This window comes from Pyrus communis, chromosome 9, assembly GCF_041283825.1.
Source record: "Pyrus communis isolate YQ-2024b chromosome 9, ASM4128382v1, whole genome shotgun sequence".
Taxonomy (NCBI): Eukaryota; Viridiplantae; Streptophyta; class Magnoliopsida; order Rosales; family Rosaceae; genus Pyrus; species Pyrus communis.
In genome coordinates this window covers 12320876-12348299 of record NC_142573.1, presented here as the reverse complement: position 1 = coordinate 12348299, position 27424 = coordinate 12320876, and the positions used below count along the sequence as shown (strand labels likewise).

Genomic DNA, 27424 nt, shown 5'->3' with positions numbered 1-27424 from the left:
TTAAAGATGAAATATGAAATTGTGACCGACCTAATAATTGAAATAGTTTTACGTAATTTTTTCAATATAATATTCTTGTTAAAGTGGTATAGTTCAAAGCCAATATGAAATAATAATTCTAAACCTAAGAAATTAGATTACTATAATGATTACAAACTTTAGAGTCAATATAAAGTAAAGAATTATTTGTTGATTTGACAAAAGTAAACGAGAAAATAAAAAAAAATTTGTTGACAGTGGGATTTGAACCCACGCCCTTTCGGACCAGAACCTTAATCTGGCGCCTTAGACCAACTCGGCCATATCAACTTTGTTGCCCTTCATTTCTTTTCCGTTAATATGATACTATACCGATAATAACACGACATGCCGTTCAGCAGCTCACCTCTGATTAATCAAAAAGAAAATTATAACAATGATCCTTTAATTTTAACTCAATTTATCTAATGGTTCCCAAATTGATATAGAAACTTGGGTTAAAATTATGGTCGTTTTTTTCTACTTCATCAGAATTCCGTAAAAAAAACTTATGTTGGAATGACCATTGTTACAATTGAATTAAAGTTGAAGAATCATTGCTCCAATTAGATCAAAGTTGATGGAGAATGTCTCTAATTGGGTTAAAATTGAGGGATCATTACTACAATTTTTCTCATTTCGGTTTTCATACTTACCTCTTGATTCAGTCTCACGTGTGTGGCACGTGACTCATTCTGACAGAAATTTAATGAAGTTAATGAAAAATATCATAGTTACACGTTTTGATGAGTTAAAAAATCAATATGAAAAATTTTTAGTTGAAAGACATTTGTTCCAATTAAATTAAAGTTGAAACCAATGCAATTTCCTCTAAATCAAATAATAAAATTCCTTATCTTTTATTTTCTTTGCTTAAAAAATTGTAAAAACGTAAAGAAACAGGGAGTCGATGTGAGGCTTTCTTTCTCTATCTTCCTGTTGATTTCTTCGTTAATGGAGAAACGTCCTCACCTTTGAAAAGAGAGAGAGAGAGAGAGCAATTAAGGCAAATTCTTGTAAGAAAAAAAACCCATTTATCCATTTCATCAGCCGCTGCTTTTGCAAAACCCATTTATTCTCCACGGAAGCTGCTTTCTGCTGATTTCAGCTCTCCGTTACTGTTTCTTCAGAGGTAAAGATTTCCTCACTTTCTCTCTCTCTCTCTAAAATCCACTGTATTTGTTTGGCTCTTTTTTCTTGGTGAGAATTGGAGTTTTCGAGTTGGGTTGATTTCTATCACTTTATGGTTGGATTGTTTCAGTTTTTTGATAGTCTTGGCAAAAATTTATGTGTTTAGAGTAATTATTCCACATTAAAATCCTCTGCTCTAACATGGGTTTTGTTGGGTTTCGGAATTCTTGATTGATTTTGGTCTTAATTTTCATAAAACGCCTCACCGAAGTTGCTAACTGTTATTTTGGTTATCATATATTGGGATTTGCAGTGCCATTCAAATTATGTTTAGGCCAAATTTTGATTAAGGAAGGGTTTTGTGGGGTGGTTGCCCACAAATTATGTTTAGGCCAAAGAATAAAGTTAGAAGAACTGCGGGTTTGCTTTCAATTAGTTTCCTTCTATTGAGTACATACGCCTTGCTAATATACTTGGATTGATTCGAAAGTTATTATCTTTGCTTGGGTTGTTCTATACAACAACAATTCCCCCTTCCTTTTGATTGATATTTTCATGTCTTTTACTTGGAGCAAATTAAACGAAGGAAAACGACAACATCTTTCACGAGGTTTGCTAGTTTCCATCTTAAATCACCATTTCTCTGGCACTTCTGGAGAAGACACGATTAAATTCAACTCGCTTTTGAATTTCATTTTGGCATATTGCATGTAGATTCAAACAAAAGTAGAAGAGTTTGCATGAAAAAGTCTATTTGTAAGCATCTACCATATTATTACTAGGGTTCTGTTTGTCCGAAACGTCTTTTACCTCTGGGAAATGCAAATGTCATTAAGAATGTAGGGTTGCATGAATGCTGGTTGGTCAAATGTGACCGGGTTCATATTAGAGTGGCAATATGATGGAAATTTACAAATTCTTTGTTAAGTCAAAGATGGCGATGAATTTACTCCACCACTGCAATATGGCTAGTAGGCCTTGAAATCAAATGATGCAAAATATGTGCAGGATGATAATTTCCCTTCTGCCACTATTATCTAGTTAGTTAGGCATCCAGAGTGATTGTTCTTGATATTATCCTTTTAGGATGCACTACTGAGAATCTGGGAAGGCCATTTATTTGTGTCTTTCATACGGAGGGCATTTTCCTTCCTGGTGAATTTTTTATAGTGTTTTCAGGTTTCGGTATGAACTGGAACCGGTAACACTCTTAGGAGAAAATACTGCATAATTGATAGATGTCTATGGTTTCTGTATCGAGTATTGCGGCCACTCTTGAGTAGTTAAGATTATCTAGTAATGAAATGATATGTTTCACATGAGGTGAATTATCAAACTAGTGCAATCATATGGTGGTGTGGCGAATAAGTCTTTCAAGTCTTGACCTGTTAAATAACTATATTCTCTTTGTGGGACTATCCATTCGCTGGTATGTTAGGTTTTGTTCCCTTTTCATATTCATTTGAGTGTCTCATGCAGTTTATATCTTATTAACTTAATTACTTAACCAATGCTGTGCACAGGAAAATGGTTTTTGATTTTATTTTTCTCACTTGCACATCTTCATTCGTCAAGGTTTAACCTATCGTCAGTTGTTTAACAGAATAAATTTTTTGCATAACAGCTTATTTTCTTATATAAAAATACAGTTACTTTCAAGACAGAGAGCAGAACTGAAGGTGACTGTCTTTCAGGCACATGGATCAGAGTATGCAATTTCTTCTGCATTGTATTTTTAATTATTTTTCCATATAAAATGGGACCCTATGAATGTCTGTAGCAGAAAAATGCGGGGTTGCACAATGCTGCATTATATGCCAAAAAATTATGTTTGCACATGCAATGACCAACCTCATTTATTATTGTTACTGTAATTTCTTATGGTTTTATGATAAGAATTAGTACTTGCTCTTACTTCGTTTTTCATGCACATGTGGGATGCTACTTAATGAGTAGTTTTTTATTAAATCAATGATCCAGAACATGTTTAGTCTAGTGAGACCTCCATACCTATTGTTAGTCCTTTGTAACTGACAAGTCTGCTTTACACATCACATGCCACTGAGTAAAATTGATTTCTGAAGGACTAGTAAAAGTCCTTAACATCTGGGGCACATTTGAAATCTGTTATGCCAATGCAGAAGTCATTTTCCCACTTTTATCATTGGTGGTTAAGCTTATACAAGCTGTGCGTTTAATTTATTAATTATCTCCTTTTTGTTAAATTTTTTCATAATATGTTATTGGATTACCTTATGAAAGTGGTTGGGTGAGCACAGGGATCTCAACAGATGTAGTGAACCATAGAAATGGTGACTATGCTCTCATCGGTGATCAAGAGGACCCGAAATTGGGAATGTTTGACAAACGCCTTCCTTGCTTTGGCTGTGGAATTGGATGGTTTTCGTGAGTATTCTTGGCTATTCTCTCTCCCTCTACAGTCCACCTCCCACCCCTACACATACACTAATGGATGCACTTTTTTCTATCAGCCTTCTGCTTGGATTTGTATTTCCAGTGATGTGGTACTATGCTGCATTTCTTTACTTTGCGAAGCATTATCAGAAAGACCCAAGGGAACGAATTGGACTTGAAGCATCGGCAGTAGCAGTAAGTTTTATGCTAAAAAATTAAACAGCTCAGTGATCATTTTAGCCTTATTTATATAAGAAATTTAATTCCATTCTCCTCTCTAACCCTATTTATTTTCTTCTTCTCTCAACTATTTCATAAATTTTAACAGGTAAAAACTTTAGAAACGGGTGCGGGTAAAATGGGTTAATTCTGATTTTGTTTTGGGAATGGGTTGTAATGAGTAAAAATAACGCTACAAATAGAAACGGGTGCAGGTAAAATGGGTTAATTCTGATTTAGTTGTGTATGGATTTCAGTTATTAGACCTTGCATTCTTGAACCTCTGTTATTTCTTGCTAATTAAAAGCTTCTGTTACAATGTTTTGGTTAGTTTTGATTTCAGTGTGATAAAGCAGCTCTTTTGGTTATTCACGTCCTCCACTACTTACCACTTACTAGTCAGAACACTAGGACACATTGGGAGATCTTATGAGAATCCTCCATTTAACAGCACCACATTCTATGAGAAGCATGCCTTAGGAACCGAACATTTTCTTCTTTTTTGGGTAGTAACCATGTTGTAGTTGTTAACTTTAGGAAAATATTGAATAAAGTATAGATTTGTGTTTGTACATAATTTCAGTTAGTTGTGATGATGGATTTGTGGCCTTTATCATCTTTCATTGATCAGAAATGTTGTGCTTTTTGCAGGCTTTGATATGTACAGTGGCAGTGCTAATAACGATTGCTGTCTTTGTTATCAAGGCTTTGTTTCACTAGCTTATGCAGGCTTCATAGAAAAATCCCTATGTCGGTGATGGTTAGCTCAAGCGTTGTTCCTGTAATCACATCAGACACAAGAAAGGAAAATGTTGGCACCACGGTATGTTCGCCTACTGATACCTGAAACAGTTTGAGATTTCTCTGTAACAGTGTGCAAAATAGATACTGTGTATATAGCAGGAAATCTGTGTACAGAAAACATTGTAGAAAGGTAGCACGTTTACAAATTACACGCAAATTATCATCTTGCATGCATCAGTGAATCAACTCAAGATCAAGTGCTAGAGGATGCAATCAGGTTTGATCCATGTTTAAGAACTAGCTAGTTAGAAGCACACTCTATTCTAGGGGCTTATGAAATATTACAAGGGCAGACGAGACTTGTATATCAGTATATATAGAGAAGGGGCGGTCTGCCTCTTGGTACGCGCTATTAATATGATATCCTTCTGTGTGTTGGAGCATTCTTATACCGTCATTTAGGACGAGATCTGCTGCGGAAATGATGCTTCTTTTGTTCGCCCTATCGTCCGTGTGACGATGGATGGTGGAACATTAGGTTAGGTCAAGATTTCGGTTGATTCTAATGCACTTAGAGGTGTACTCCTCTTTGATAGGGTTTGCACTATATCAGTGGTTTTTCTTTCCAAATTATTCATACTATTAAATGGTAAAGTAAAATCTCATCAAAGTAGTAGCAACTTCTTTGATGCTTACCTTAACGGTTGTTAAAAGGTTAGGGGAGTCCTTTCAGGACTGTCACTGGTTTTGGGTTCCAAGATCAACCAATATGGCAGTGGATATTTCGGCGTCACGAAGTAGTACGGAGATGTGCTGGGTTAGTAGACCTCCATCTTCGTTGGTTCATGTACTCAATAAAGATGGCTTACATTGCCCCCCTTGATCTTTGGTGGCAGGCGTTGGGGTGACACTTGAACCCGGTTCTAGTGTCTTTCTCCTTATCCATTTCACTGCTTTGTTGCTTGTTGGGCTCAGTGTAGGCTTTCCTTGTACCTCTCTAGCATCTTTCCCTAATTTGTCATTATACCTAACCCCTTTTCCTAAACCACTAACTTCACTTGTACCCCATTCATACATTTAATATGATTCTTGGTCGATTTAACACCTTTTTCTTTCTTGGATGGGCAAATATCAAGACCACTTTTAAGTCCTTTGCCATCGGAGCCAGATTGTCTGCCCTCCTGTTACCGTGCCCTTTCCATTACTATTTATGCGTTCACGGTTAAATCACGTCAACATTTTATATTGATTTTTTAATAGAGATAATAAGACAAAAAATAATAAGAATATAAAATGTTGACGTGGTATAACCGTGACTGCACAAATAGAAGGGGATGGGAAGGGCACGGTAACAAGAGGGCAAACAATCTGCCTAGTTTGCCATCACGGGATAAAAATAAAAAAAAAATTCAAGTACTCGGTACACAAGCCAGTACTTCATGTCTCATAATACAAGTGGAGGGGAACGGACTCTCTGCCACGTGGATTGCCGATCTTTTACCAATGCTATAAATAAATGAAAATGCTTAGGAAAGTTGCTTGCATCTACGTATGCATAGGTGACTCCGAGCCATAGAAGCAAGTTGGCCATTAAAAATAATTGTGAGTCTGATTGCATCAATGGCTTGGAGTCACCCACGCGGCACTGGTTGGCAACTGTCCCCAAAGCTTATTAAATAAATTGCCATTGCCACCGGTGTTGCTCAAAATAGTGATAAACATTTTTCTTCTATCCAACCAACTAGGTAAGAATATACGCACAAAACAAAACAATCTGCATACTTAAGAGAGATAATTAAGTCAGAACCAACAATCTCCATTTGAGAATTTCATGTATCAGAAGTTATATAAAATCCAGTTATATTTTAGGGACAACTTTGATTTATTGAAGGTTTTTTAGCTAAAATGATTTCTGAGATTTGTACAACTCCTCACTTTGAACCCTGAGATTTGAAATCAATAGAAGTAATCTCTGAGTTTGTCTACTATCAATTATTTTGGTCATTCCATGAAAAATCTCCATTAAATAAACATGACAAAAATACCCTCAATTTTTGTCAAATCATTTGGCCCATTGTTAATTAAATTGAGGATATTTTTGTCATTTTGGTATTTATTTAATATAATTTTTCATGGAATGACCAAAATGATTGATGATGAACAAACTTATGAACCACTTCTATTAATTTCAAACTTCAAGGATTAAAGTGATGAGTTATGCAAATTTCAAGGACAATTTTGACTAAAAAAACATTTATTAAAAAATGAATTATCTAAAACACAATTTAACAAAAATGGAGCACCAATTGAAGATGGACCATTTAGCAAGTTGCAACCAAAGTTACTAAGCTGACACAATAGGCCTTTCTTTGGAGGGACCCCAATTTGTTCTTTCCTTCCTTTGCAAACAACAAAAATTCTAAAGTGCCTTGGAGTATATCATACTTCGGGGTTTCAAATAAAATCCTTGCAAATAAATTTCCAAAGTTTCTCTTTTCTTATATATATATTTTTTTATCAAAGCGAGGGAGTCGAACTTGAGTGATTAATTGAAATTTGTTATGCATAAGCAACAATCTGAAGCTAAAAATTTTTCATTCATTCAATCTGAAGCTAAAAATTGAAAAAGATGTTCGAGAAGTAAAAATTGTACCTAGGTAGTACTCTGAAATGGTGGACGCGAATGTATCTAACCAAATAGGACCTTTATTTATGTCCGCGGTATAGGAGCGTTGAATGCCATCCGGATTCCTGACAGCGTTTGAAAGCACAAGCTTACAACGTGCACAAGCTGTATTTCTTGCAAACTGGATTGGGGTGGGCCCATGGGAGGGACACCTCCTTTTTATTTATAGGATTCAAATTATTCCAACAAAAGTAATTTCCCAAAAACAAAAATAAAAACCCTAACAAATAATTGAATTTAACGACACAAAAACATTCCAAATTATATGAATGACTTTGGCCTGAAAGAATACTAGGATTTCATTTCATGTAATTTTGTTCGCCTTTTGTGGCACCCAAACCGTGATAGACTATTTATACCCTTTAAGAGACTAAACAAAATATATGGAAATTTTAATTTTAACCCCAACGGGTCGGTCTAGTGAGAAGCAAATAAATGTTTGGAACGGTTAATTCGAGCTCGTACTCTCACACATGTATTTTTTGATGTCACTGGCTATGTTTTGACATATTATTTAACTTTGAGCCAAAAAATACGTTGACGCCTCATGTGACACCTGACTGCATAAAAAGGGATTAGTTTGCCATTATTATGTGGTGGGATACCTCCTATACTAAATTGCAATAAGCACATGTAAAATGGTGAGCGTTCATTATTCAAAATATATGGTATTTATTGAGACAAAACTCTAATATTTGGTTTCGACGTACTTTTAAGGAAGCAAACATGACAATAGACACTTTCGCAAACTTATGACATAAGTATTATCATCTTGTATTTGATTTTGGGGTGAATTGTCAATTTAGTTTTTGAATTATCACCTGAGTGAAAATTAAATCCCCAAACTAATTTTTCAAAAAAAGCAGTCATTAAATTATAAAAATATGCCAATTACATCCCTAATATTATATTTGAAGCTACTATATTCAATTTTTCGTCAATTTAAGTCATGTTATTTGTATGTGATACACACTGAAGGGTAGATTGGTAATTTTACTTAAAGAAATAGTGTATGGAGTTAACTTTGGAGGGGTAAATTAGACGTTAGATTCACAACCTATATAAAATGTTAAGGGCTTATAGACGAGAAAAGAACGATATTACATCCTAAAATGTGTCAAGTGACTTAAGTGGACAAAAAATTAGATAAAATAGCTTTGAATATTAGTAGGGATGAAATTAGCAATTTTTAATGAATTTAGGGACTTATTTTACCGAAAAAATAATTCAAGGACCTAATTTTCACTAAGGTGATAGTTTAGAGACTAAATCGGCACTTCACTCTTGATTTTGTAATTGTTTTTAAAGAAGTCATACCTGGAGTCAATTTTAATATGTATGATTTAAAGATTCGGCGAGGATTTTTTTTGAACGTTTTTATGTTTTTAGAAAAGAAAAAAGAAAGATGAAGCAAATGGCACCAATGACATTCTTTTGTGTGACGGTTTACACCAGTGGCAAATTTAGGAAAAATTATTTTTGGGGATTTGGAGGGGGAGGGGGCTCAGTAAAATAGCATGCATCGCACAAAATATTATGGACAAAATAGCATGCAAATTTTTCAATGAGCCATTTTATAAAGCGCTTGGTGGGCATGAGGTCATTTTTCTAAGAAATATTGCGAACGCTGTTAGCAAATGTTAACAGTTTCCAAGCAAGTATGTCGATTGATGTCAATAGATTTTGAAAGGCATGTCAACATATGCCGACATATGAAGAGTGAGTCTATTGACAAATGGCCGTAGCAACGCATGCAAATGGATGAGGATGGTAGTTACGTCCAAAAAAACTTTAGTTTTAATGAAAAATAACAAATAAAGGTGCAGTGAATAGTCCAGGGAAAGGTAAAAATGTGGTTTTTTTTGTTAAAAATTAACAGTACCAGAAATGTTTCGTTAAAACTCCTTTTTTCCAATGAGCTATTAAAATAGCACGCATCGCTCAAAATAATGGACAAAATAGCATGCAAATTTTCCAATGAGCTATTTAATAAAGCGCTTGGTGGGCATGAGGTCATTTTTCCAAGAAATATTACAAACGCTGTTAGCAAATGTTAACAATTTCCAAGCAAGTATGTCGATTGATGTCAATAGATTTTGAAAGGCATGTCAACATATGCCGACATATGAAGAGTGAGTCTATTGACAAATGGCCGTAGCAACGCATGCAAATGGATGAGGACGGTAGTTACGTCCAAAAAAACTTTGGTTTTAATGAAAAATAACAAATAAAGGTGTAGTGAATAGTCCAGGGAAAGGTAAAAATGTGATTTTTTTTGTTAAAAGTTAACAGTACCAGAAATGTTTCGTTAAAACTCCTTTTTTTTTTTTTTTTTATGAAGGGGGGGGGGGAGGGTTCATCTGACCTTAGCTACGCGATGTTACTAACTAACGTGTTAAAACATAAATGAACAACATGATCGATACTTTATAAACATGATGGATACTATTTATATATAGATACACATCTTATAATTTAGAATATCAATTGATTAGTAATACCATCGCGTAAACGCTAGACTGAAAACTTCTCAGCTTCAACAACTAAAGCGTACAAATTAGTACACGCCTGTTTTTTTGTGTAGGTTTCATTAAAATAGAATTATATATGTGAATATGATTGTCATACGCGGATTGTATGAGTATGACCATGACCAATTTGAAAGAAAAATGCCTAAAAGCACATGGTTTACTCTCAAATTTTTAATCATCATCTAACACTCATTTAGCTGTCAAATGACAGCCAACAGTGCAACACGACACTCTATATCAATGTGCTTTCCTTCTGGTTCTACCCCTTATATAAGCAAAAGCACAAGCAAAAACCAAAAGCCAAAACAAAAGCAAAAGTTTCCCACCCCTAAACACAATGGATGAAGAGGAAAACGTGTCGCCGCCCTTTTGGCTCCAAGCCGCCGACTCTTTCCGGCAATCTAACCATCGCCGCCGTCTCGGCCGCTCCTCCTCGTCTGTCTTCTTCAGCTCCGGCGCTTTCATTTTCGCCTTGCTTGCTGTAGCTGTTGTGTTTATTTTCTTCATAATCCCATCAATTTTGTCCTTCACTTCTCAAATTTTCAGACCGCATTTGGTGAAAAAAAGTTGGGATTCTCTCAATCTCGTCCTCGTACTCTTCGCAATTGTTTGCGGATTTCTGAGCAGAGGCATCGGCAACGACAACAACGTTAGCAGTCCCATGTCGTACGATGCTTCTTCTTCACAAAAATTTGAGAAGTTAAACCCATCAACCCCACGTCAGTGGTACGATCAGTATTCCGATCGGATGGCCTATAGTGAAACCACTGGTGCTAGTACGATGAACAGACGAGTGAGGACCAGCAGCTCGTACCCGGATCTACGCCAACAGGAATCTTCGTGGAATGTGGTTAGGGATGAACGGTGGCGATCCTACGACGATACCCATGTGGCCGGTTATCGGATTTCGGATTCAGATCAGCAGCATCAGGCCCACCGCCGTCACCGGTCGTGGCATGAAGAACCGGCACAGTTTCTAGCACAAGAACAAGTAGGACGTGTACCACGGACCAAGAACATACCAGTGGACACTTTTGTGATCCGTACAGAGCAAGTTAGTTCTTCACACGCACAAATTCCGGCTAATCAATCCGATCCTCAGCCGCCATCTCCACCGCGGACACAATCTCCGCCCCCTCCTCTGCTGCCGCGCAAGACAAAGAGGACGTACCAGGCTATTGGAGAGAGAGAAAAATCGAATGCTAGTGACAATTTGGAAGTGAAGAAAAATTTGCCCCCACCGCCTGCTCCGCCGTTACCTCCACCATCACCACCGCTGTGGATGTCGAAGGAGGTTGAGAACAAGAAAACGTCAGCCGGGAAATATTCGAAGAAGAAGGGAGTTGCTACCACTAAAGAATTCTTGATCACGTCATTAAGGAGGAATAAGAAGAAGCAGAGACAAAAGAGCGTCGAAAATTTTGAGACTCTCCTCGCTTCTGCTTCTTTGGCTCCTTTGTCCTTACTTCCGGCGCCCTCACCGCCTCCTCCTCCGCCACCGCTACCGCCGCCTTCTGTTTTTCACAACTTGTTTTCTTCAAAGAAATCCAACAAACCCAAGAAAATTATTCACTCAATTCCACAACCGCCATCGCCACCGCCGCTGCAGCGGATCACTTCCACCGCGCGTTTATCGAAAACCAAAGCCCAAGTTTGGCCCACGACGACGACCCAAAAATCACCACAGCCAGTCAAGGTTAGTAGGTTCAGCAATGCGGATGATGAAAATGGTAACAGTGGTGGGGAGTCGCCATTGATTGGAATACCACCGCCGCCGCCGCTACCGCCATTTAGAATGCCGGTTACGAAATACAAGGTGCACGGGGACTTTATTATGATCAAAAGCAACGGCAGTTCACGCAGCGGCTCGCCGGATTTGGACGATAGTGATCAGGATTCAGTTCCATCACCGACCACGGAAGCTGCTAGTAGAACTCCACTGGAGAGCGGAGAGTCGCCGACGAAAGCTATGTTCTGTCCGAGCCCGGACGTAAACACCAAAGCTGATACCTTCATTGCAAGGTTCAGAGCTGGTTTGAAGTTGGAGAAGATGAATTCTGTGAGGGCAAGGTCCAATCTAGGCCCACATTCAAGTGAAGGAGAAGAAGGCCCAAGTTACTAAAACTGATTGCATGCAATTGGGATGTCACGGTGATGTGGTATGCCGATAACCTAAACTAATTATCTATAGTCATGCGGAAAAGTTAAAATACATACAAGTTGGAATTGGTTAAGTATACTGTGGTGTAGCAGTAATCTAAACCAATCATCTATAGACGTTACTTACGAACGTGTGAGAAAGTTAAAATACAAAACAATGTGAAATTGGCCGAAGACGTTGTGGTTGAGGATTGTAGAGATAGAAATGTTGATTTGAGTTGTTTATGAGTTTTTTTTTCTGACATATACATTGAGGAATTATACAGAGGTGTATAGGATTTATTTATTTATTTTTAATGGTTGGTGGTTAGAAATTTTCTTTTATTTAATTTTCTTAATTAATACATAGTAGGGGACTAAGTGGAGTGCGTTGTTCATCAGATCAGGGTGTGTGTGTGAGTATTGGAATTTGGATTCCATGTAATTGCCAGAATTTTAATGGGATTCAAGATTTGATACCAATTTTTATACTATTTTTTTTTTCTGAATTAATTCGCTGTTTCCCATACAATTTCAATTTGTGTGGTTTTGTCGTGTACGTGCATGCCTGTAAGTTTGTAACTCCGAAGTTGCCAACCTCATCTAATTAGATACAAATATTGATTCTTAATTTTGAGAAAAACTTGCATACAATAGGGTATTGTTGATCTTAAAAACTATTAAGTTTATGTGCCGCATAGATCAAGTAATTAAGAGCTAATTACGTCTTTTTGGATGAGGATCTTTTTCGGATCCTCTTTGTGAGAATCCTCACATCCTGTCTGTTCACTGTATATCGTCAGGTCAGTTTTCGTTAGGTACTATTTGTGTTTAATTTATAAAAAAATTCAAATGATTTCTAGTCGCACGATATACAATGAACGGATAAAATGTGAGGATCGCTAGGATCTTCACAAATTAAATCCAGATGAGATCCAAATCCATCTGTTTATTGGTGGATGCAGGTGTGCATGGATGGAGCCAAAAACGTTTTTTTGTGGGGGCAATTTTAAATGATGAAATTAAAAATTGAAATTCGATTCAATGTTATGAACTTATTATCTAACTATGTACATGTTTTGCATACTGGTGTTTAGAATGTTAATGAAAAAGGTTACATGACTAGAAAGGGTGAAAGAGTAGAAAAAGTATAGAACATAAAAGGATAATTTATATTTTTAGTTGGAGCCATTTTTCATCGCAAAAGAAGTTGATTGGGAGCAATTGCCCCGAGTAGGCATATGCTGCATCCGTCCATGCAGGTAAATCGGGCAATTGCTCGGGGGCACAATATGTCGAATTCAAATCGGGCCACGTATTTTCTCTAAGTTGAATTCGACATATTGTGCTCGATCTACTATACTTCGTAATAGTTTAAACTCGTAGAACTAATGGAATTTGGAATTTGGAAATTGGAAACCAACAAACTTCATATGGATTCCAGCTGGATGACAAAACTAATTGTGGATGCTTTCTGAATGAGGACTAACGCTCCCATGATTTGAGGCGTAGTTTAGGAAAAAAATAGTATACATTATTGAATACGATAACCAGTTTACGTGTTATACATAACAGACGACAAATTTATATAATAAAAAAATATCAAATTCATACTGTAACACTGGTTATACCACGTGATACCGCATTCTACAACAATTTTGCGGGTTTTAAATATAAAATTAAGTACACTAAGAAATGTTCAAGCATATGCACTATGAATATGCTATTGATGTACCGATTTGATGTAAGAAATGTTCAAGCATATGCACTATGAATATGCTATTGATGTACAGATTTGATGTCAATGACGAAGATGGTAACTTGCAGAGGTGGTTTGTAGGGAGGGCGGCTATAAGTCATCTATTTCCAAGTTTTCAGTATAATTTTCTTGCTTTTTAAAAAAGAAACAATGCAAATTGTGGTTTTTAAAGCAAGAAAAATTACCACCGAAATTAGACACATATTTTGTTCTAGAGAACATTGGTCAACAAATGCATGCATAGCAAGTTGCACCTATATGTACATACGTATGTATATTATTTTTATATGTATATATAATTATATAAAAGTAGTAAGCTACAAGTGAAAGAAACTTAGAAATTCAACAACAAAATCTTTTGTTTTTTGGTTTGATTGCAATATCTTAGTCTTGACCCAAAAAAGAGGAACCTGTTCAAGGTATTACATACCAAGTTGACATTTTTTTTTTTTATACAACGATATTGGAGGTGAGGATTTGGGTTAACCACAAAATGGGTTACTATAATTTGGTATTGAATTAATCATTCTTGAGAGTCGGATTCAAGACTTCACACTTACAAGTAGAAAAAAATATCACTAGACTATAGTGCTAGTCAGTGACAGATCTAGGAAATAATATTAGGGGGGGGGGGGAGAAATAGCATCCATATCACCATTTCATCGAGTCTTGGTAGGCCTGAAGTCATTTGGAAAGGCATACTGCACACTTGTTAATGCCTCATTTGCGAAGACTACTAACATATTCCAAGGTTGCTTCCATATGAATGCTTAACAAAGAAACACTCTTATCTTAAACACTTACAATGTTTGATATCATTGCATCCCATTAATATGTTTGTCCAAGAATGATGATGCTTTGTTATTCATTGAGATCAACATTTCATTCACTCTTCTTTCAAACATTTTATCAAATAGTTAGAGGGCATGTATGAAGCCAATTCTAATCTTCAAAAGGGTAGCACCCAAGGTATCTATAGACATTCACCGAAGTTCGAAGGGTCAGCTGACCCCCCTGCCCCTCAATGCATCTTCCATTGTGCTAGTTGCTAACAAGGTTGTAAAAGGTGCAAGGAGCTAGTCGAGCTGCAAGTAAGGGCCTAGCGCCTAGGCGTCTAAGAAGTCGAGCCTAGTGCCTACACATCTAAGCGGGGCCTAGGCGGTTTTTTAAATTCTAATTTGATTTATTATATAAACACATAAATAAATGTCAGCTTATAAAACAAAGGAACTGTTATTAGCACTCCACAAATCTCATACACTCCTTAAATGTATTTTTCTTTCTAATTATAGAAAGTTTAGAGTGCAAAAATGAGATTTTTGAAATGCCACTAATAATTCCCTAAAACAAATACATAGTTGTATTGTGATAGATAAATTGGAAAACAGAATGACACATAGATTATAAAGTATTAGAGCATATTGAAAACATGAGGAACAAACATATAATGATTAATGAGTGTTTATCTAAGTATTCCAGTCTTTTATAATTCATTAAAAAAATAAAATTTAAAATGAAAGTTATTGTTTCTAAGTAAAAGTTACGACCTAGACACATGCCTAAGCAGGTAGGTAGGCACCTAGGTAGGTTTATGCACTCTTTCTTAATTTTCGAACGCTTGGAGTTTAATCATGGCGATGGTCGGCCGCCTAGAGCCTAAGCAGTGCTAGGCGCGAATTTTAGAACAGTGGTTGCTAACGAGTTAGCAACTTTAAAGGCAATTAAATTCTCAAGCAGTGCATATTATTGTTAAACAAGTTGTACCAATATCTGATCAAAAGAAATGTTTCCAATTTGACATATTTAAGATACAAATTACACAAGTGACAAACAATCATTTCTCGCCTGCTAGTTCTCTGACTTGCCCTTCAAGGGATTGCTCCTGCCTCGTGTGTTCAACCCACCTCGCCTTGATTCGGACTTGCGCAATGCTTTGCTCCAAAGTCAAGGAAATTGCAGGATGCGCCCTGCTAGCGAAAAATTCTTCGACCTCATCAGCCTTTTCGTTGCTGCAAAGCTGTCAACGAAGATTTGATAAGTAACACAAAGCGGTCGTTAAAAGCAGCAAGTGTACCGTGTTCTACAAGGCATAATTGCCTACCAGTTTTAAGGACAGAAATCATTCTACTTACCGGTGTCACAATGTCTCTTACGAAATGGGTGAGCAACATCCCAGCGCCATATTTGGTCAGGATCAGGTCCCAATTCTCCTGCATTCATAACCAAAAAAAGTTCAACTCTCCAATTCCATGTGACTTTCACAATGCCAATTATACCGATTCCATGTTCACCTAAATCGTGTTTCCGAGAATTAATGGAACCCGTACCTTTAACCACTTCCACGCTGTTTTGCAGGATTCTAAACTTATACCAAAAAGTCCATATATAATGTCTTGATCTCGAACCTGAAAATAAAATTTGAGATGAAGTAGGTGTAAACTGGCAATGGAAGTGCAGCTGCTGTAGACCACAATTTAGTACTGCGAATAAATACCTCTTCGGATAAAAAAAAGTTCAGAACCTCCACAACCGTATCTGGGTCTGGAGAAGATGCAAAAAAACCTGTACAGGGTTAAATTGTAAAGGAAAGATTCCAAGTTACTTTCGCTTAGACAATAGACGGAAAATAGGAGAATGCCAGAAAATGAAACGCATTTCAATCTTACGTAGAATCCTTTCCTTCTCTTGCACTGTATTTGCTTCTCTGTAAACATTTAGCAGGGACTCAAAACCTTCTCTATTGGAGCTGCTAGCATTCCTCATCACGGCAATGTAAGCAGCCTGCAGGACAGTGTTCACACTTCTGCCTGTAAGCTTTGAAACTTAATAAGGATGAGGAAGCGATACACATGGTAAGATTTATTACCCCTCTCGTATCAGCTGAAAGAAGTGGAGTGTTTCTATCGTTCAATAATGTCTGAAATCGGTCTAATGCTTCTTTTTGAGTTTTGTCATGGCCAAACGTAACCAAAGCTTGCAAGATTTCTGCTCTCAGACGTGCACTGAAGTGACTCTCTCCTGGTACTGAATCCCAACCAAGTTTTCTGTATGAATACATTCAAATATATTATGTTAGCGTTAAACTCTTCTTTGCAATCCTAAGTAAAGTATTACTGCATGATCGCGAGGAGACTGCAAAACATCACAACATACAATGTTCCTTTTAGGAAAGGAAAAAAGAGAGAGAAACCAATTTTATTGGTATCGGAATCACAATCGCAGGCCAAAGTACAACTCATTCAATAAGGTAAAAGGAAAAAAATGTATTCCCATACTAATAATGAGTGTTCTTACTCTGCTGGAAACAGGAGGAGACTAACGAAAAACTTTTTCAACTCATTTGCCGAATCTGGGATGGCCTCACTTGAAATATTAACGACATTATAACAAACCTGCAGTTGCATATACAACGCAAAAGGTAGTGCCACGATAAATAGTTGGTGGTGCTACTGATATTCACCAAGACAAAAGTTTATGTGCTTACATCTATCAATTTTGTTACGACAATATACTCTTCTTCTTTTCTGTATGCATCCATCAAGGAAAGCAAAGATGAAAGTGATTGTTCACAAGCTTCACAAAGAGCATATGCATCGTCCAGAATGCCTGAAATATGAGACTTGGAGTTATATATCGTTGAATTATGAGTGGTTTATAATGGCCCAAAATCAAGTAAACAATCTGAAAAACGAAGCCACATAATAAAAACAATCTGAAAGTGATAAATGGAACACACCGAATTTGTCTGTTGCTTCTAAGCTCTTATGCTTAATAGCCTTCCTAAGCCGAGCTGCAAGCTTATCTTCATAATTGATCCTATAGAAACCGCTCTGCTCGATGTTAACCTTGATCCACAGTTGTTCATCATATTTCTCTTTATTCTTTAAATCATTATCAGAGGAATCGACAAGATCTGATATGTTCAATTCTCTGGACTTTGTTTCCAAAAGGAAATTCTCGCGCCTCTCATACGAACCAACAGAAAAAGTTATTGGAACGATCCATTTCCCACCACCATGCAAACCGGATGACAGGAACTGTGTCTGCAAAACAAAAACTTCATTAGATTTCTGCAGATAACATGATTTTGGCGTTGAGTATTAGTAGTACCTGCTCAAATTCCAAAATATTCTCTTTGGATTTTACTGAGATAACAGGATATCCTTTTTTCTTTGTCCAACCATCCATCATTTCACTGACTTTGACACCAGATTCCTCCGAAAGAACACTCCATAAATCTTCTGTCTTCGCATTTTTGCCAGAATATCTTTTCATGTAGGAACTTAATGATTTCTGATTGGATAATGAAGCGCCACAGTACATAAACAAACTGAAATATGTTAACAAATTCGCTGATTGCAGAGAGTAAATTGACAATGAACTGCAAACTAGAATGTCTTCATAACAAGAACTATTCCATTTCTTGTCTTTGCCCTTCAGTCCTTCTTGTTCAAAACACTATATATTGTAGTTTTCATATGTTTATTTTTATCTTGAGAGAACAAAATTCTTTGGTACTGGGATTTGGATTGCGCATGGAATTGCAGAAAACCATCTAGGATTGCAAGGCTTAATTTCAAGCGGTGCATTTGGTGATAAGATTAAGAAGAGTACTTCTGCATATGGTATTCACTGTGAAAACTTGGGGTACAGTATGAAAGGTAATCTCACTGGGGGGACATCAATTTCGTACCTGGAATATGTCATCCCCGAGATAAACCTGCAGCATTCGGATAACAGCAGATCCCTTTTTATAGCTGATATCATCAAAGACTTCAAGAATTGAGCGAGCATGTCCTATCTCCACCTGAAATTATGCCAACCAGCAGATAAATATGCTGCATAGAGCAGTTTACGTGATAGCTCCACCCCCCACAACCACCCCCCCCCCCCAACACAAAAATCTGAATTGTTAAAATGTATATTGATTTTGGTCCTTGAGCGAGCATGTTCTGTAGCTGATATCATTGCTCATTGACTTCCTTGGTTCCTCCTGCTCCATATACATTGACACACATGTTTGAACTTCACTTGACGGAGTCCAGTGCATTTTTCACAAACTCTAACCACATTATTGTTTATACTTTTGTAACGACCGCCATATCTCTGATTAAGCAGTTTTCACCTGAGCAATAGTATCAAATGATGTTTACCTGAATTGGATGTGACTGCTCCAGTGCATCCTTAACTAGGCCGCCAGTAGTTTGTTGAAGAAATTGAGCCCATATTTTCCACTCGGGAAATAAAATATCTGTGGCCATATAACTTACCTGGAAATATAAGAACAAACAGGCACACAAAAATCAGATAATTATCTCTGGTGTAATGCCATCATGTTGGAAAGGTATAGAGAGCTGAATGGCCGGAAATTACCCATGTCGCAAAACCCTCATTAAGCCACAAATCGGACCACCATTCCATTGTCACCAGGTTGCCAAACCACTGATGTGCTACTTCGTGCGCTACAACAATTGCCATCTAACAGAATAAGAAAAGGGTTACAGATATTTCATCAGACTTTTCAGAGGAGCATTTTACAACTGCAAAAGTGAGACAAAGCTTAAAGCAGAACTAGAAATTAGACTTACTGTCTGCTTCCTTGCTGTTGTGGAATGCAAAGGATCGTAAAGCAGTTCATTTTCACGGTACGTGATCAAACCATAATTCTCCATTGCCCCACCAGAAAATTCAGGAACTGCAACCATATCGAGTTTGGGGAGAGGGTACGGCGTTGAAAAGTATCTAGATGTAACGATCACAAGGTTAAATAAAATTAGCACAACAGAAAAACAGAAAAAAAAATAATACAAAACTTACTTGGAGAAAAGATCGAGCGTCTTAACAGCAACATTTAGAGCAAACTCTCCTTTGTCACTCTTCCCAACAGGGCAATATGCACGAACCAGTACCCCTGCAGACGAAATTTTAGTAATCTCTAAAACGAATTCTGTTGCATAATCGAACAATGTCTTCGCCTTTGCATACCATCGGATGTTGTGTCTTCAATATAATCGAATACGCCAACAACAACAGCCACTAAATAAGTTGACATGATAGGAGATTCCTCAAAATAAACAGTCTTAACATTTGCATCAAGCTTCTCATTGATAATTGGCATATTGGACAAAGCTGTCAGCTCCGGCGGTACATCTACTGCTATCTTGAAGGTGGCCTGACTCAAAACAACAAAGAAGAGTTTTCGGGTTTAAGCAAAATATATATGTGACTGTTTTATCAGGGAATTTATGCGTACCTTGAGGGCAGGTTCGTCCCAACAAGGAAAGCACCGCCGTGCATCCACAGGTTCGAATTGAGTAACGGCCATATTCTTCTTCTCTCCTCCATCCATATAAGTGCTGGGAAAAGTGTCAGATTCTTCATTAAAATCCTTGTTTGGTGACAATGAAAAGTTCTTATAAGTTATCTACAACTGATTTAAATTTTCTTACCATTTATAGAACCCTTTCAAGTGCGCGTTAAGGACTGCAGAAAACTCAATCCCCAAAACTCCTTCACCAACACCAAGTGCTTGATCAAACACCAGAACAAGAGATTCATCATCACCGTCCAAAACAACATCACACGGGCGGTAAAGCTGCAAATGAAGATACTAAAAAACCCAACAAAACGAAAATCCAATAAAATCAGATCATTGTCGATCAAGAATTAGTTACTTGGCCATGAGAGCTGGTGAACAGAACTTCATGAACATCAAGTTCAAGAGCGTTCAAGAGAAGAAACTTGGTCTCCTCGACTATGCTAACGTGAATCTCCACAACGCCGGAGAAGGCGCATGCTGACGAGAGATCAAGCTTGAGATGAAGGTCGTAGCGTTTCGGAATTGCAAAGTTTGGCAACCTTGCGTGGCCCTTGAATCCTTGAATGCTTTGCTTCTGCTCCATCTCAGTGCGTAGTGAAGTGAAGTGTTTACCAAGGGAGGAGTTGGAGATATACTTCGAGTGGTGATCGGAGAAAAACGTTCAGTACACGTTTCCTTGCATTTGTCTTGAATCCGGCCGATAATGACAGGTACTTGCTGTGCTGATCCTCTTTGTGGAATCCGAATAATCAATTAATAATATTCCTTCATCGTAGATGTATGATCAGAAATCATTCAAAATTTAAAATTAAATATAAATAGTACCAAAAGAAAATTGATAGTATAATATACAATAAACGAACATAATTGATTGATCTTCCGGATCTAGGATCCAGAGAAAATCATTTTCCCTTTCAGCCAACTCCTTGTCATGAATGGGCTAAAGTGACGGACATTATTGTCTTCTTGTATATAATATGATAGTCTAAGGAAAAAAGCCATTATTTAAATAATAAGAGTTGTTATTCCCACCTTAATTTATCTTTCCATTCACTTTTTAATGAATTTTTTAATTACAAATTTATCTATTTGTAAAATGACTAATAAGGATCTTAGTTATCCTGTTTTGTGTTTTTTTTTTTTTTTTTGTGAAAAAAGAAAAGTTTGGGTTAGATAACTCTCACGTTCTATTTAGACGATTTGTCTCTTTTAAACCCTAACTTCTCATTCTCATCTCCTTTCATTCAGAGAAAACAAAAAGAATGACCTTAGAAGATGACGTTTCTATGGTAGAAGTAGAGGATTATGTTTCCATCAAAGATGTAGAAGAATAATTTTATGTGTGAGTAATTTTAATTTGTCGCCATCGTACAATTGAATTTGCATAGCTCTGTGGTTTTTTATTTGAATTTTCATACCTTTATTGCTATGATTTTATATTTAACTTTTGCGTACATTATTCTGATTAGTAATAGGGTAGGGTGCAATTTGTTTCACGTTTCATATGCGTATTCTTAGATATGGTTTTCTTGAGTAAGCTCGATTTTCAATCCTGACCAAACCTGTTTTTATTGGATTGCTTACAACCTACAAGGGGTCTAAGAAATTACAAGATAATAGGTAAACCATCTTATAAACGGCTCAATCTAAATTTAGCATTTTCCAAGTGGTTGGCAGCTCAAGGTTGATCAGATTACACACCACCAGAACATAGGTAGGCCACATTTGCGGAGGCCAAGGGTTCGGGTTCGAGAGAGAGCTCCAGAGTTTTGGAAGCAAATGGAAGACTCCGATTTTTCCCTTCCCATGGTGAACAACAGGTGTACATCAGGCTGAAGATTGGAAGACTCCGGTTTTTTATTTCTGCTGGCTTTTAGAAGAGAGTAATATTATTTGTTTATATTCTTTTTTTAAGAGATAAGTTATAATTATATATATATATATACAATTATTAAGAGTACCCTCCTTGTCAAAATTTTGCCACTTTTTTTCCAATTTTGCCCTCACTTTTGATACACAATACTTACATAAAGAGGGCAAAATAGTAATTTTGTATCTTTTGCCCCTTTTCCCTATTTTGCCCTCATTTTTTATACACAATATTTACATAAGGAGGACAAAACAGTAATTATGTAATATTAAGATAAAATATGCATTTATTAAGATAAATTGTCCCACAATATTTTTTTCATACTCTTTTTAAAATTTTAAAAACTAATCACACTCCTTAATAAATAAATAAAATGAAATTGTTCACACACACACAGAGTGTATGCTCATCAGCTAGTATGTATATGTATATGTGTGTGTGTTATTTTAGGAATAATAGTGGGTGGAGAAATAAGATAACGAGGTGGGTCTAGCATCTCTCTAAATAATCCATATAACATTTATATATAACATAATATATAGATATATATTTATTTATTTATCTCCCCAACTGACTTACAACCATTGAGACACAGCAAAAAAATGTTTATTTATTTATTTATTAATGGAATTATTAACCATTAGATTTCGTTCACCCTTCGTTTAAAATCAACTCTCTGAGACTCTCTCTTCTTCTTGTTTTTTTTCTTTTTTTTTTTTCTTTTTTTTGAAAAACACCATGCCAAAACATGGTCAAACATTTATTGCAACAACAAAAACTTACAACCAAGGCCCAAAACAAATACACAAAGCAAAACGGGGGCCAACCAAACACACCAAAATAGTTGCTCAACCTAAAACCGTTGAGGAACCGAACAAAAAAAGTGAACACAAAGACTCAACCAATTCCTATTAACCAAATAACAATAACATAAGACTACATGATTACTTGAGCAGATCACACTCAGCAACTAATTCTTCGGCGCCTTGCTCAACAAGTACTTCTTCAAAACATCCATCACAGACCCAAAATCCGCCTTCACTTGCACCGGCGGGTTAGCATACTTGCAAGCCAAATCCTTGATATCATTTGAATGATAATCAATCTTCGACTGCGTGAATTTCAGCCCGTGAGCCGTGCTCACCACCACAGTCCGGTCGTTAGTGCCTATGATCCCTTGGTTCCGAAGCTTAATCAATGCAGCCAATGCCACACCAGTGTGAGGGCATATGAACATGCCAGTGGAGTCTGCTTGAGCCATGGCATCCATCAACTCCTGCTCAGTGGCTTCCTCCACAATCCCATTCGACTTCTTCAGCGCATACACGGCTCTGTCTATCGAAACAGGATCGCCTATTTGAATTGCGGATGCAAACGTGGTGTTCGCTTTCACGGGCTTGAACTCTTGATCCCACCCTGACTTGTAATGCAAGTACAGCGGGTTCGCATTTGCAGCTTGGGCACAAACGAGCCTAGGAATCCTATCGACTAGTCCCAACTCTTTGCACATATGAAATCCCTTGTAGAAAGCATATATGTTACCCAAATTTCCCCCCGGAACTATGACCCAATCCGGCACTTCCCAATCAAACTGCTGTAAAATCTCAATTGCAGCGGTTTTCTGACCCTCTAATCTCAAACTGTTCAAAGAATTAGCCAAATAAATCGGCAGCTCCGCTGTGACTTCTCGAATCAACTGCATACACCCATCGAAATCAGTATCAATGCTCAGCACAAAGGCCCCATTGGCAATGGGCTGAACCAGCTGAGCCAGAGATATCCGATTCGCTGGTAGAAACACAATCGATGGTATCCCAGCTGCGGCGCAGTAGGCTGATAAGGCGGCGGATGTGTCTCCAGTGGAGGCACAGCCCACGCCGACCACTGGGCGGTTCATTTTCCTCAGCCGGTTCACTTGGCTGACCAAAACAGTCATACCCAAGTCCTTAAAACTTCCAGTGTGGCTGTTTCCACAGTGTTTGACCCACAAATCGTTCATGGCCAGAATCTGTTTGCCATAACGCTCAGCCCAGAAGAGATTGGAGTTACCTTCAAAAGCGGAGACAATGTCGTCGCTGTCGATCTCGGGTAGGACCCACTCCTTCTTGCTCCAAACGCCGGAGCCGTAGGGCCAGGTGGTCTTGCCGACACGGGAGTCGAAGAGGTCGCGCCAGTACTTGCCGTCGTAGTTTTTGAGGGCGGCCATGTCGTGCTGGACGTCAAGGAGGCCGCCGGAGTTGGATCGGTAGACGATCTCGTCGAGGGAGTAGGACTCGGCGGCGGCGGCGGAAGATGGGTCGGCGTTGAAGGGAACGTAACGGGCGGAGAAGTGGTGGGAGTGGGTGGTGTTGTGGCGGCGAGCCTCGTCGCGAATGTTGTGGTGAGGGTGCTCGGAGGAGGAGGAGGGAGGAGGGGTGGAGGTGGAGACGCATTTGATGGTGGTGGCGAAATGGGGTTTGGTTGGAGGGTGGCGGGAAGCGGGGTTTTGGGGTTTGAGGGAGAGAGGGGGAGATTGGAAGAGAGAGGAAGATGCCATTGTTGAAGAATGTGAGAGAGAGTATGTGTGGAAATGGGAGTGGGGGCTTCGATGGCTGGTTGGTTTGTTTTATATAACTGGGTCAGGACTCGGGACTCGGGACTCGGGACTCGGGAGATTATCGTTTTAAATGGGGAAGGTTTAAAAGAAAGAAAAAAAATCTAACTACATTTTGCAGAAATTAATACAAATGTTATCATACTCCTTATGATTTGAATTTCATGGCAATGTTTATCATACTCCTTAAATTAGAAAATATAATTTGAATTTCACCCAAAAAGAAAGTATGATTTAAATAACTTTTTTCTTTCTAAAAAGCTCCTCCCAAGTCAAATCTCAAGTAGAATGTCATGCAATTTCAAAGATGGAGAAACTTCAATCGATGTCTCAATTCTACGTGGATAGACATGAACTTTTTGCTGTCAAATTTGACATATGAGAAAAGATGTTATCATGCTCCGACCTTGAGATACATCCAGAATCAACACATGATGTCGAGACGTAGCAGACAAGTACCAACAATCAATTAGATTCCGTACTTCAATAATATACATATATAAGCACTTGTAAACCAATTCAGTAGTCTCACAAAGTGAAGTAGCAGTAACAACCTATAGTCCAATAGCATAGTATCTTTTCGTTTACTTTATGGCTGCATCTAATCTTTGTGTTAGACTGTCTATGTATCCTATCACAAAATCAAACCATCCATAGTTCACCTTTTTGTTAAACTCCGACATTTCTCATAAACTTACAGCCGAAAAACAAAGGTTCCAAAATCACTCAATGGACTTTACGAGCAAGACTCACTAGATTTTATACTACTTAACGAACCATATAATAACTAAGACTGTCATTTTGTTTTTCACATCTCACAATGTTTTCCAACCACAGTTTCACATTCACAACAAGTAATCGATTCCATGAATCAAAGATGCATCATATTAACATTTAACTACATTAATTAACTGACAAGATCAATTATCACTTCACTAATTTTAAGAAAGACAACCTCCATAAAGTTTGTCATATTTCCTTATCTGAAATCCAAAGCAATAACATTGTAACCCTAAGTTACAAACACAAACATAAACTTAAGCAACTTCTATGCACAATAATCTATGGTTCTGGATCTCTTAACGAAACTGAAATAGGAAAGGAATTTCGGACCACTCAACGGAATCTGACGAAGATAAGGTTCAGACCACTCAACGGAATCTAACAAAGTTAAGGTTTCAGACCACTCAACAGAATCCATCTCTAGAATGCTGATTAACCAGGCAGGACCACGTATAACATAATTTGACCAAGTAGGCAGTGACCCGCCAATGTAGATTAACTAGGCAGAGTCACCCTAGAATGTGTATGGTCCCCCAATGCAGATTAACCAGACATAACCACCTATGGAAGTAAGTAACTGAGTAGGTAGTGATCCCCAATGCGGATTAACCAGGCGTAGTCCTAGAATGTGTATTGGTAGGCATGCCTCCAATAGTGTGGTTCCCCAATGAGGATTAATTAGGCGAAACTATCTATGAAAATAATGTAACCAACTAGAGAGGTAGTGACCCCCAATGTGGATTAACCAGGCAAAGTCACCCCTAAAATGCATATAATCCCCAAGGATTAACCAGGCAGAGTCACCCCTAAAATGCATATAGTCCACAATCGGGATTAACCAGGCAAAGCCATAAGCATGCACCTATATAATAGTATTGTCCCCCGATGCAAATTAACCAGGCAGGACCATCCATTAAAAGAGGATTAAATGACCATTTTGCCCTTAAGTTTAGTGCCTCGTAAAACGCTTGTTACAACTCCATTTCTCAACCGACTTTTGCCTACATGTTCGTGATGTCGAGCTCTATCTAAACATACTTGGTGTGATTCCAAAAGGTCTACCGACCCTTAATGACTAATTACATGAAATCAAACTTTGTAACTAGTCAACTAAGATTCTAAAATTACGAAAAATAATAACAATTTCCCGAAAATACGAAGTACCAAAAATTGAACAGTGAAATTCAACAATAGTATTTCATAGGTGCTATCAATTATTTTATTGGGTGGGTCCAATTAATGCACCAATTATAAATCTTGAAGAATTTTTTTTTTTTTAAAAGGGCTTTTTTTACTAGCACCCCACATAATGTGAGTGCCTTAACCTCGCACACACCTTCAAGGTAATAGGAATGGTGAAATTATAAGACTTTTCATTATTGCCTCTTGACTTAGATAACATGTTATACAAGGTATCTTCCCATCGATTATCTCTACAATAGCTACAAAGCGTGTCATTTGAGAGAGAGAGACAGTTAAGTGAGGTGTTTCGTCAAACACCTTGTAGGTATGACTGAGTGACTCATATGATTTATAAGTGTGCCTATTGATCTCTATTCCTCACTCAACATTACATTAAAATACCTCTTAGTAATCGTATACTGGCTATGACGCATAATGACCTTATATAGAGCCTCTAAAACTTGAAACTTCTCTGCACACCCAATTAGTTAATATTGTCAAATAACCTAATAGACTCTTGAACAATGACAGCCTTACCGTAGCCCTCCTTAACGACTATGTTCTATGTTTTTTTATCCTAGGACCAAAACAATGTCGTTTCGGTCTAGTTATTTTAAGAATAAAACATAGAAGAAGTAGTGAAGCATAAAACACAGAAGCAGCAGAATTCGACGACAGTTTAAAGGACCATAGAGGCGAAATCCTCACTCTCAGTGACGATTTTTTACGACTGAAGGGGTGGCCATCCTTCCTTGTCCCCATATAACTAAGCCCATGTTAACATGAGGTAAGAGTTCATATTTTTCATTGTTTTAGTGATTTCAACGATATTGGCATGCTTATAGATGCATTATAAGTGATATCTCTTAAAAAATATGGTTGATGATGAGGATCACACACGTACTAAACCCTTGGCATATTTATTTAAAGAAGAGAAACAGATTTCTCTTCTTTAAAAGTGAGAAATCCAAAGCCTTGATAATGTATCTTGTTCTCCATTTGAGCTAAAATGACTATGGCATCTTTCACCGGCCT

The 27424-nt window shown here is 37.5% G+C and overlaps 4 protein-coding genes and 1 non-coding gene across 6 annotated transcripts; 2 read left to right on the top strand and 3 right to left on the bottom strand.

Moving 5' to 3' along the window:
• Positions 1-228: 228 nt before the first annotated feature.
• TRNAL-AAG (transfer RNA leucine (anticodon AAG)) lies at positions 229-309 on the bottom strand. Its single transcript has one exon. It is a non-coding gene; the product is annotated as a tRNA-Leu (tRNA).
• A 602-nt stretch (positions 310-911) lies between these two features.
• On the top strand, positions 912-4744 carry LOC137739858 (large ribosomal subunit protein eL20z). Of its 2 annotated transcripts, none has more exons than XM_088700605.1 (5): positions 912-1150; positions 2774-2857; positions 3429-3555; positions 3642-3759; positions 4435-4744. In XM_088700605.1, the coding sequence occupies exons 2-5, from the start codon at positions 2848-2850 to the stop codon at positions 4501-4503; spliced, it is 324 nt and encodes a 107-aa protein (XP_088556731.1). In that variant the 5' UTR covers positions 912-1150; positions 2774-2847; the 3' UTR covers positions 4504-4744. The 2 variants fall into 2 exon arrangements, with proteins under 2 accessions (XP_088556731.1, XP_068335685.2); XM_068479584.2 differs by having other exon boundaries at positions 949-1150; positions 2799-2857.
• A 5282-nt stretch (positions 4745-10026) lies between these two features.
• Positions 10027-12366, top strand: LOC137739841 (uncharacterized). The gene has a single exon (XM_068479563.2). The coding sequence runs from the start codon at positions 10082-10084 to the stop codon at positions 11864-11866; it is 1785 nt and encodes a 594-aa protein (XP_068335664.2). The 5' UTR covers positions 10027-10081; the 3' UTR covers positions 11867-12366.
• A 3002-nt stretch (positions 12367-15368) lies between these two features.
• On the bottom strand, positions 15369-20908 carry LOC137739840 (aminopeptidase M1). Its single transcript, XM_088700025.1, has 19 exons — positions 20317-20908; positions 20092-20237; positions 19896-19998; positions 19628-19814; positions 19460-19553; positions 19231-19384; positions 19016-19120; positions 18796-18912; positions 18336-18449; positions 17753-17935; positions 17379-17685; positions 17127-17248; positions 16937-17034; positions 16509-16686; positions 16309-16423; positions 16137-16204; positions 15970-16047; positions 15775-15852; positions 15369-15659 (listed from the first exon to the last, which is right to left on the bottom strand). Exons 1-19 carry the CDS (start codon positions 20542-20544, stop codon positions 15477-15479), a joined length of 2658 nt encoding a protein of 885 aa, XP_088556151.1. The 5' UTR covers positions 20545-20908; the 3' UTR covers positions 15369-15476.
• A 1807-nt stretch (positions 20909-22715) lies between these two features.
• LOC137740178 (threonine synthase, chloroplastic-like) lies at positions 22716-24550 on the bottom strand. Its single transcript, XM_068480000.2, has one exon. The coding sequence runs from the start codon at positions 24365-24367 to the stop codon at positions 22802-22804; it is 1566 nt and encodes a 521-aa protein (XP_068336101.1). The 5' UTR covers positions 24368-24550; the 3' UTR covers positions 22716-22801.
• Positions 24551-27424: the final 2874 nt, after the last annotated feature.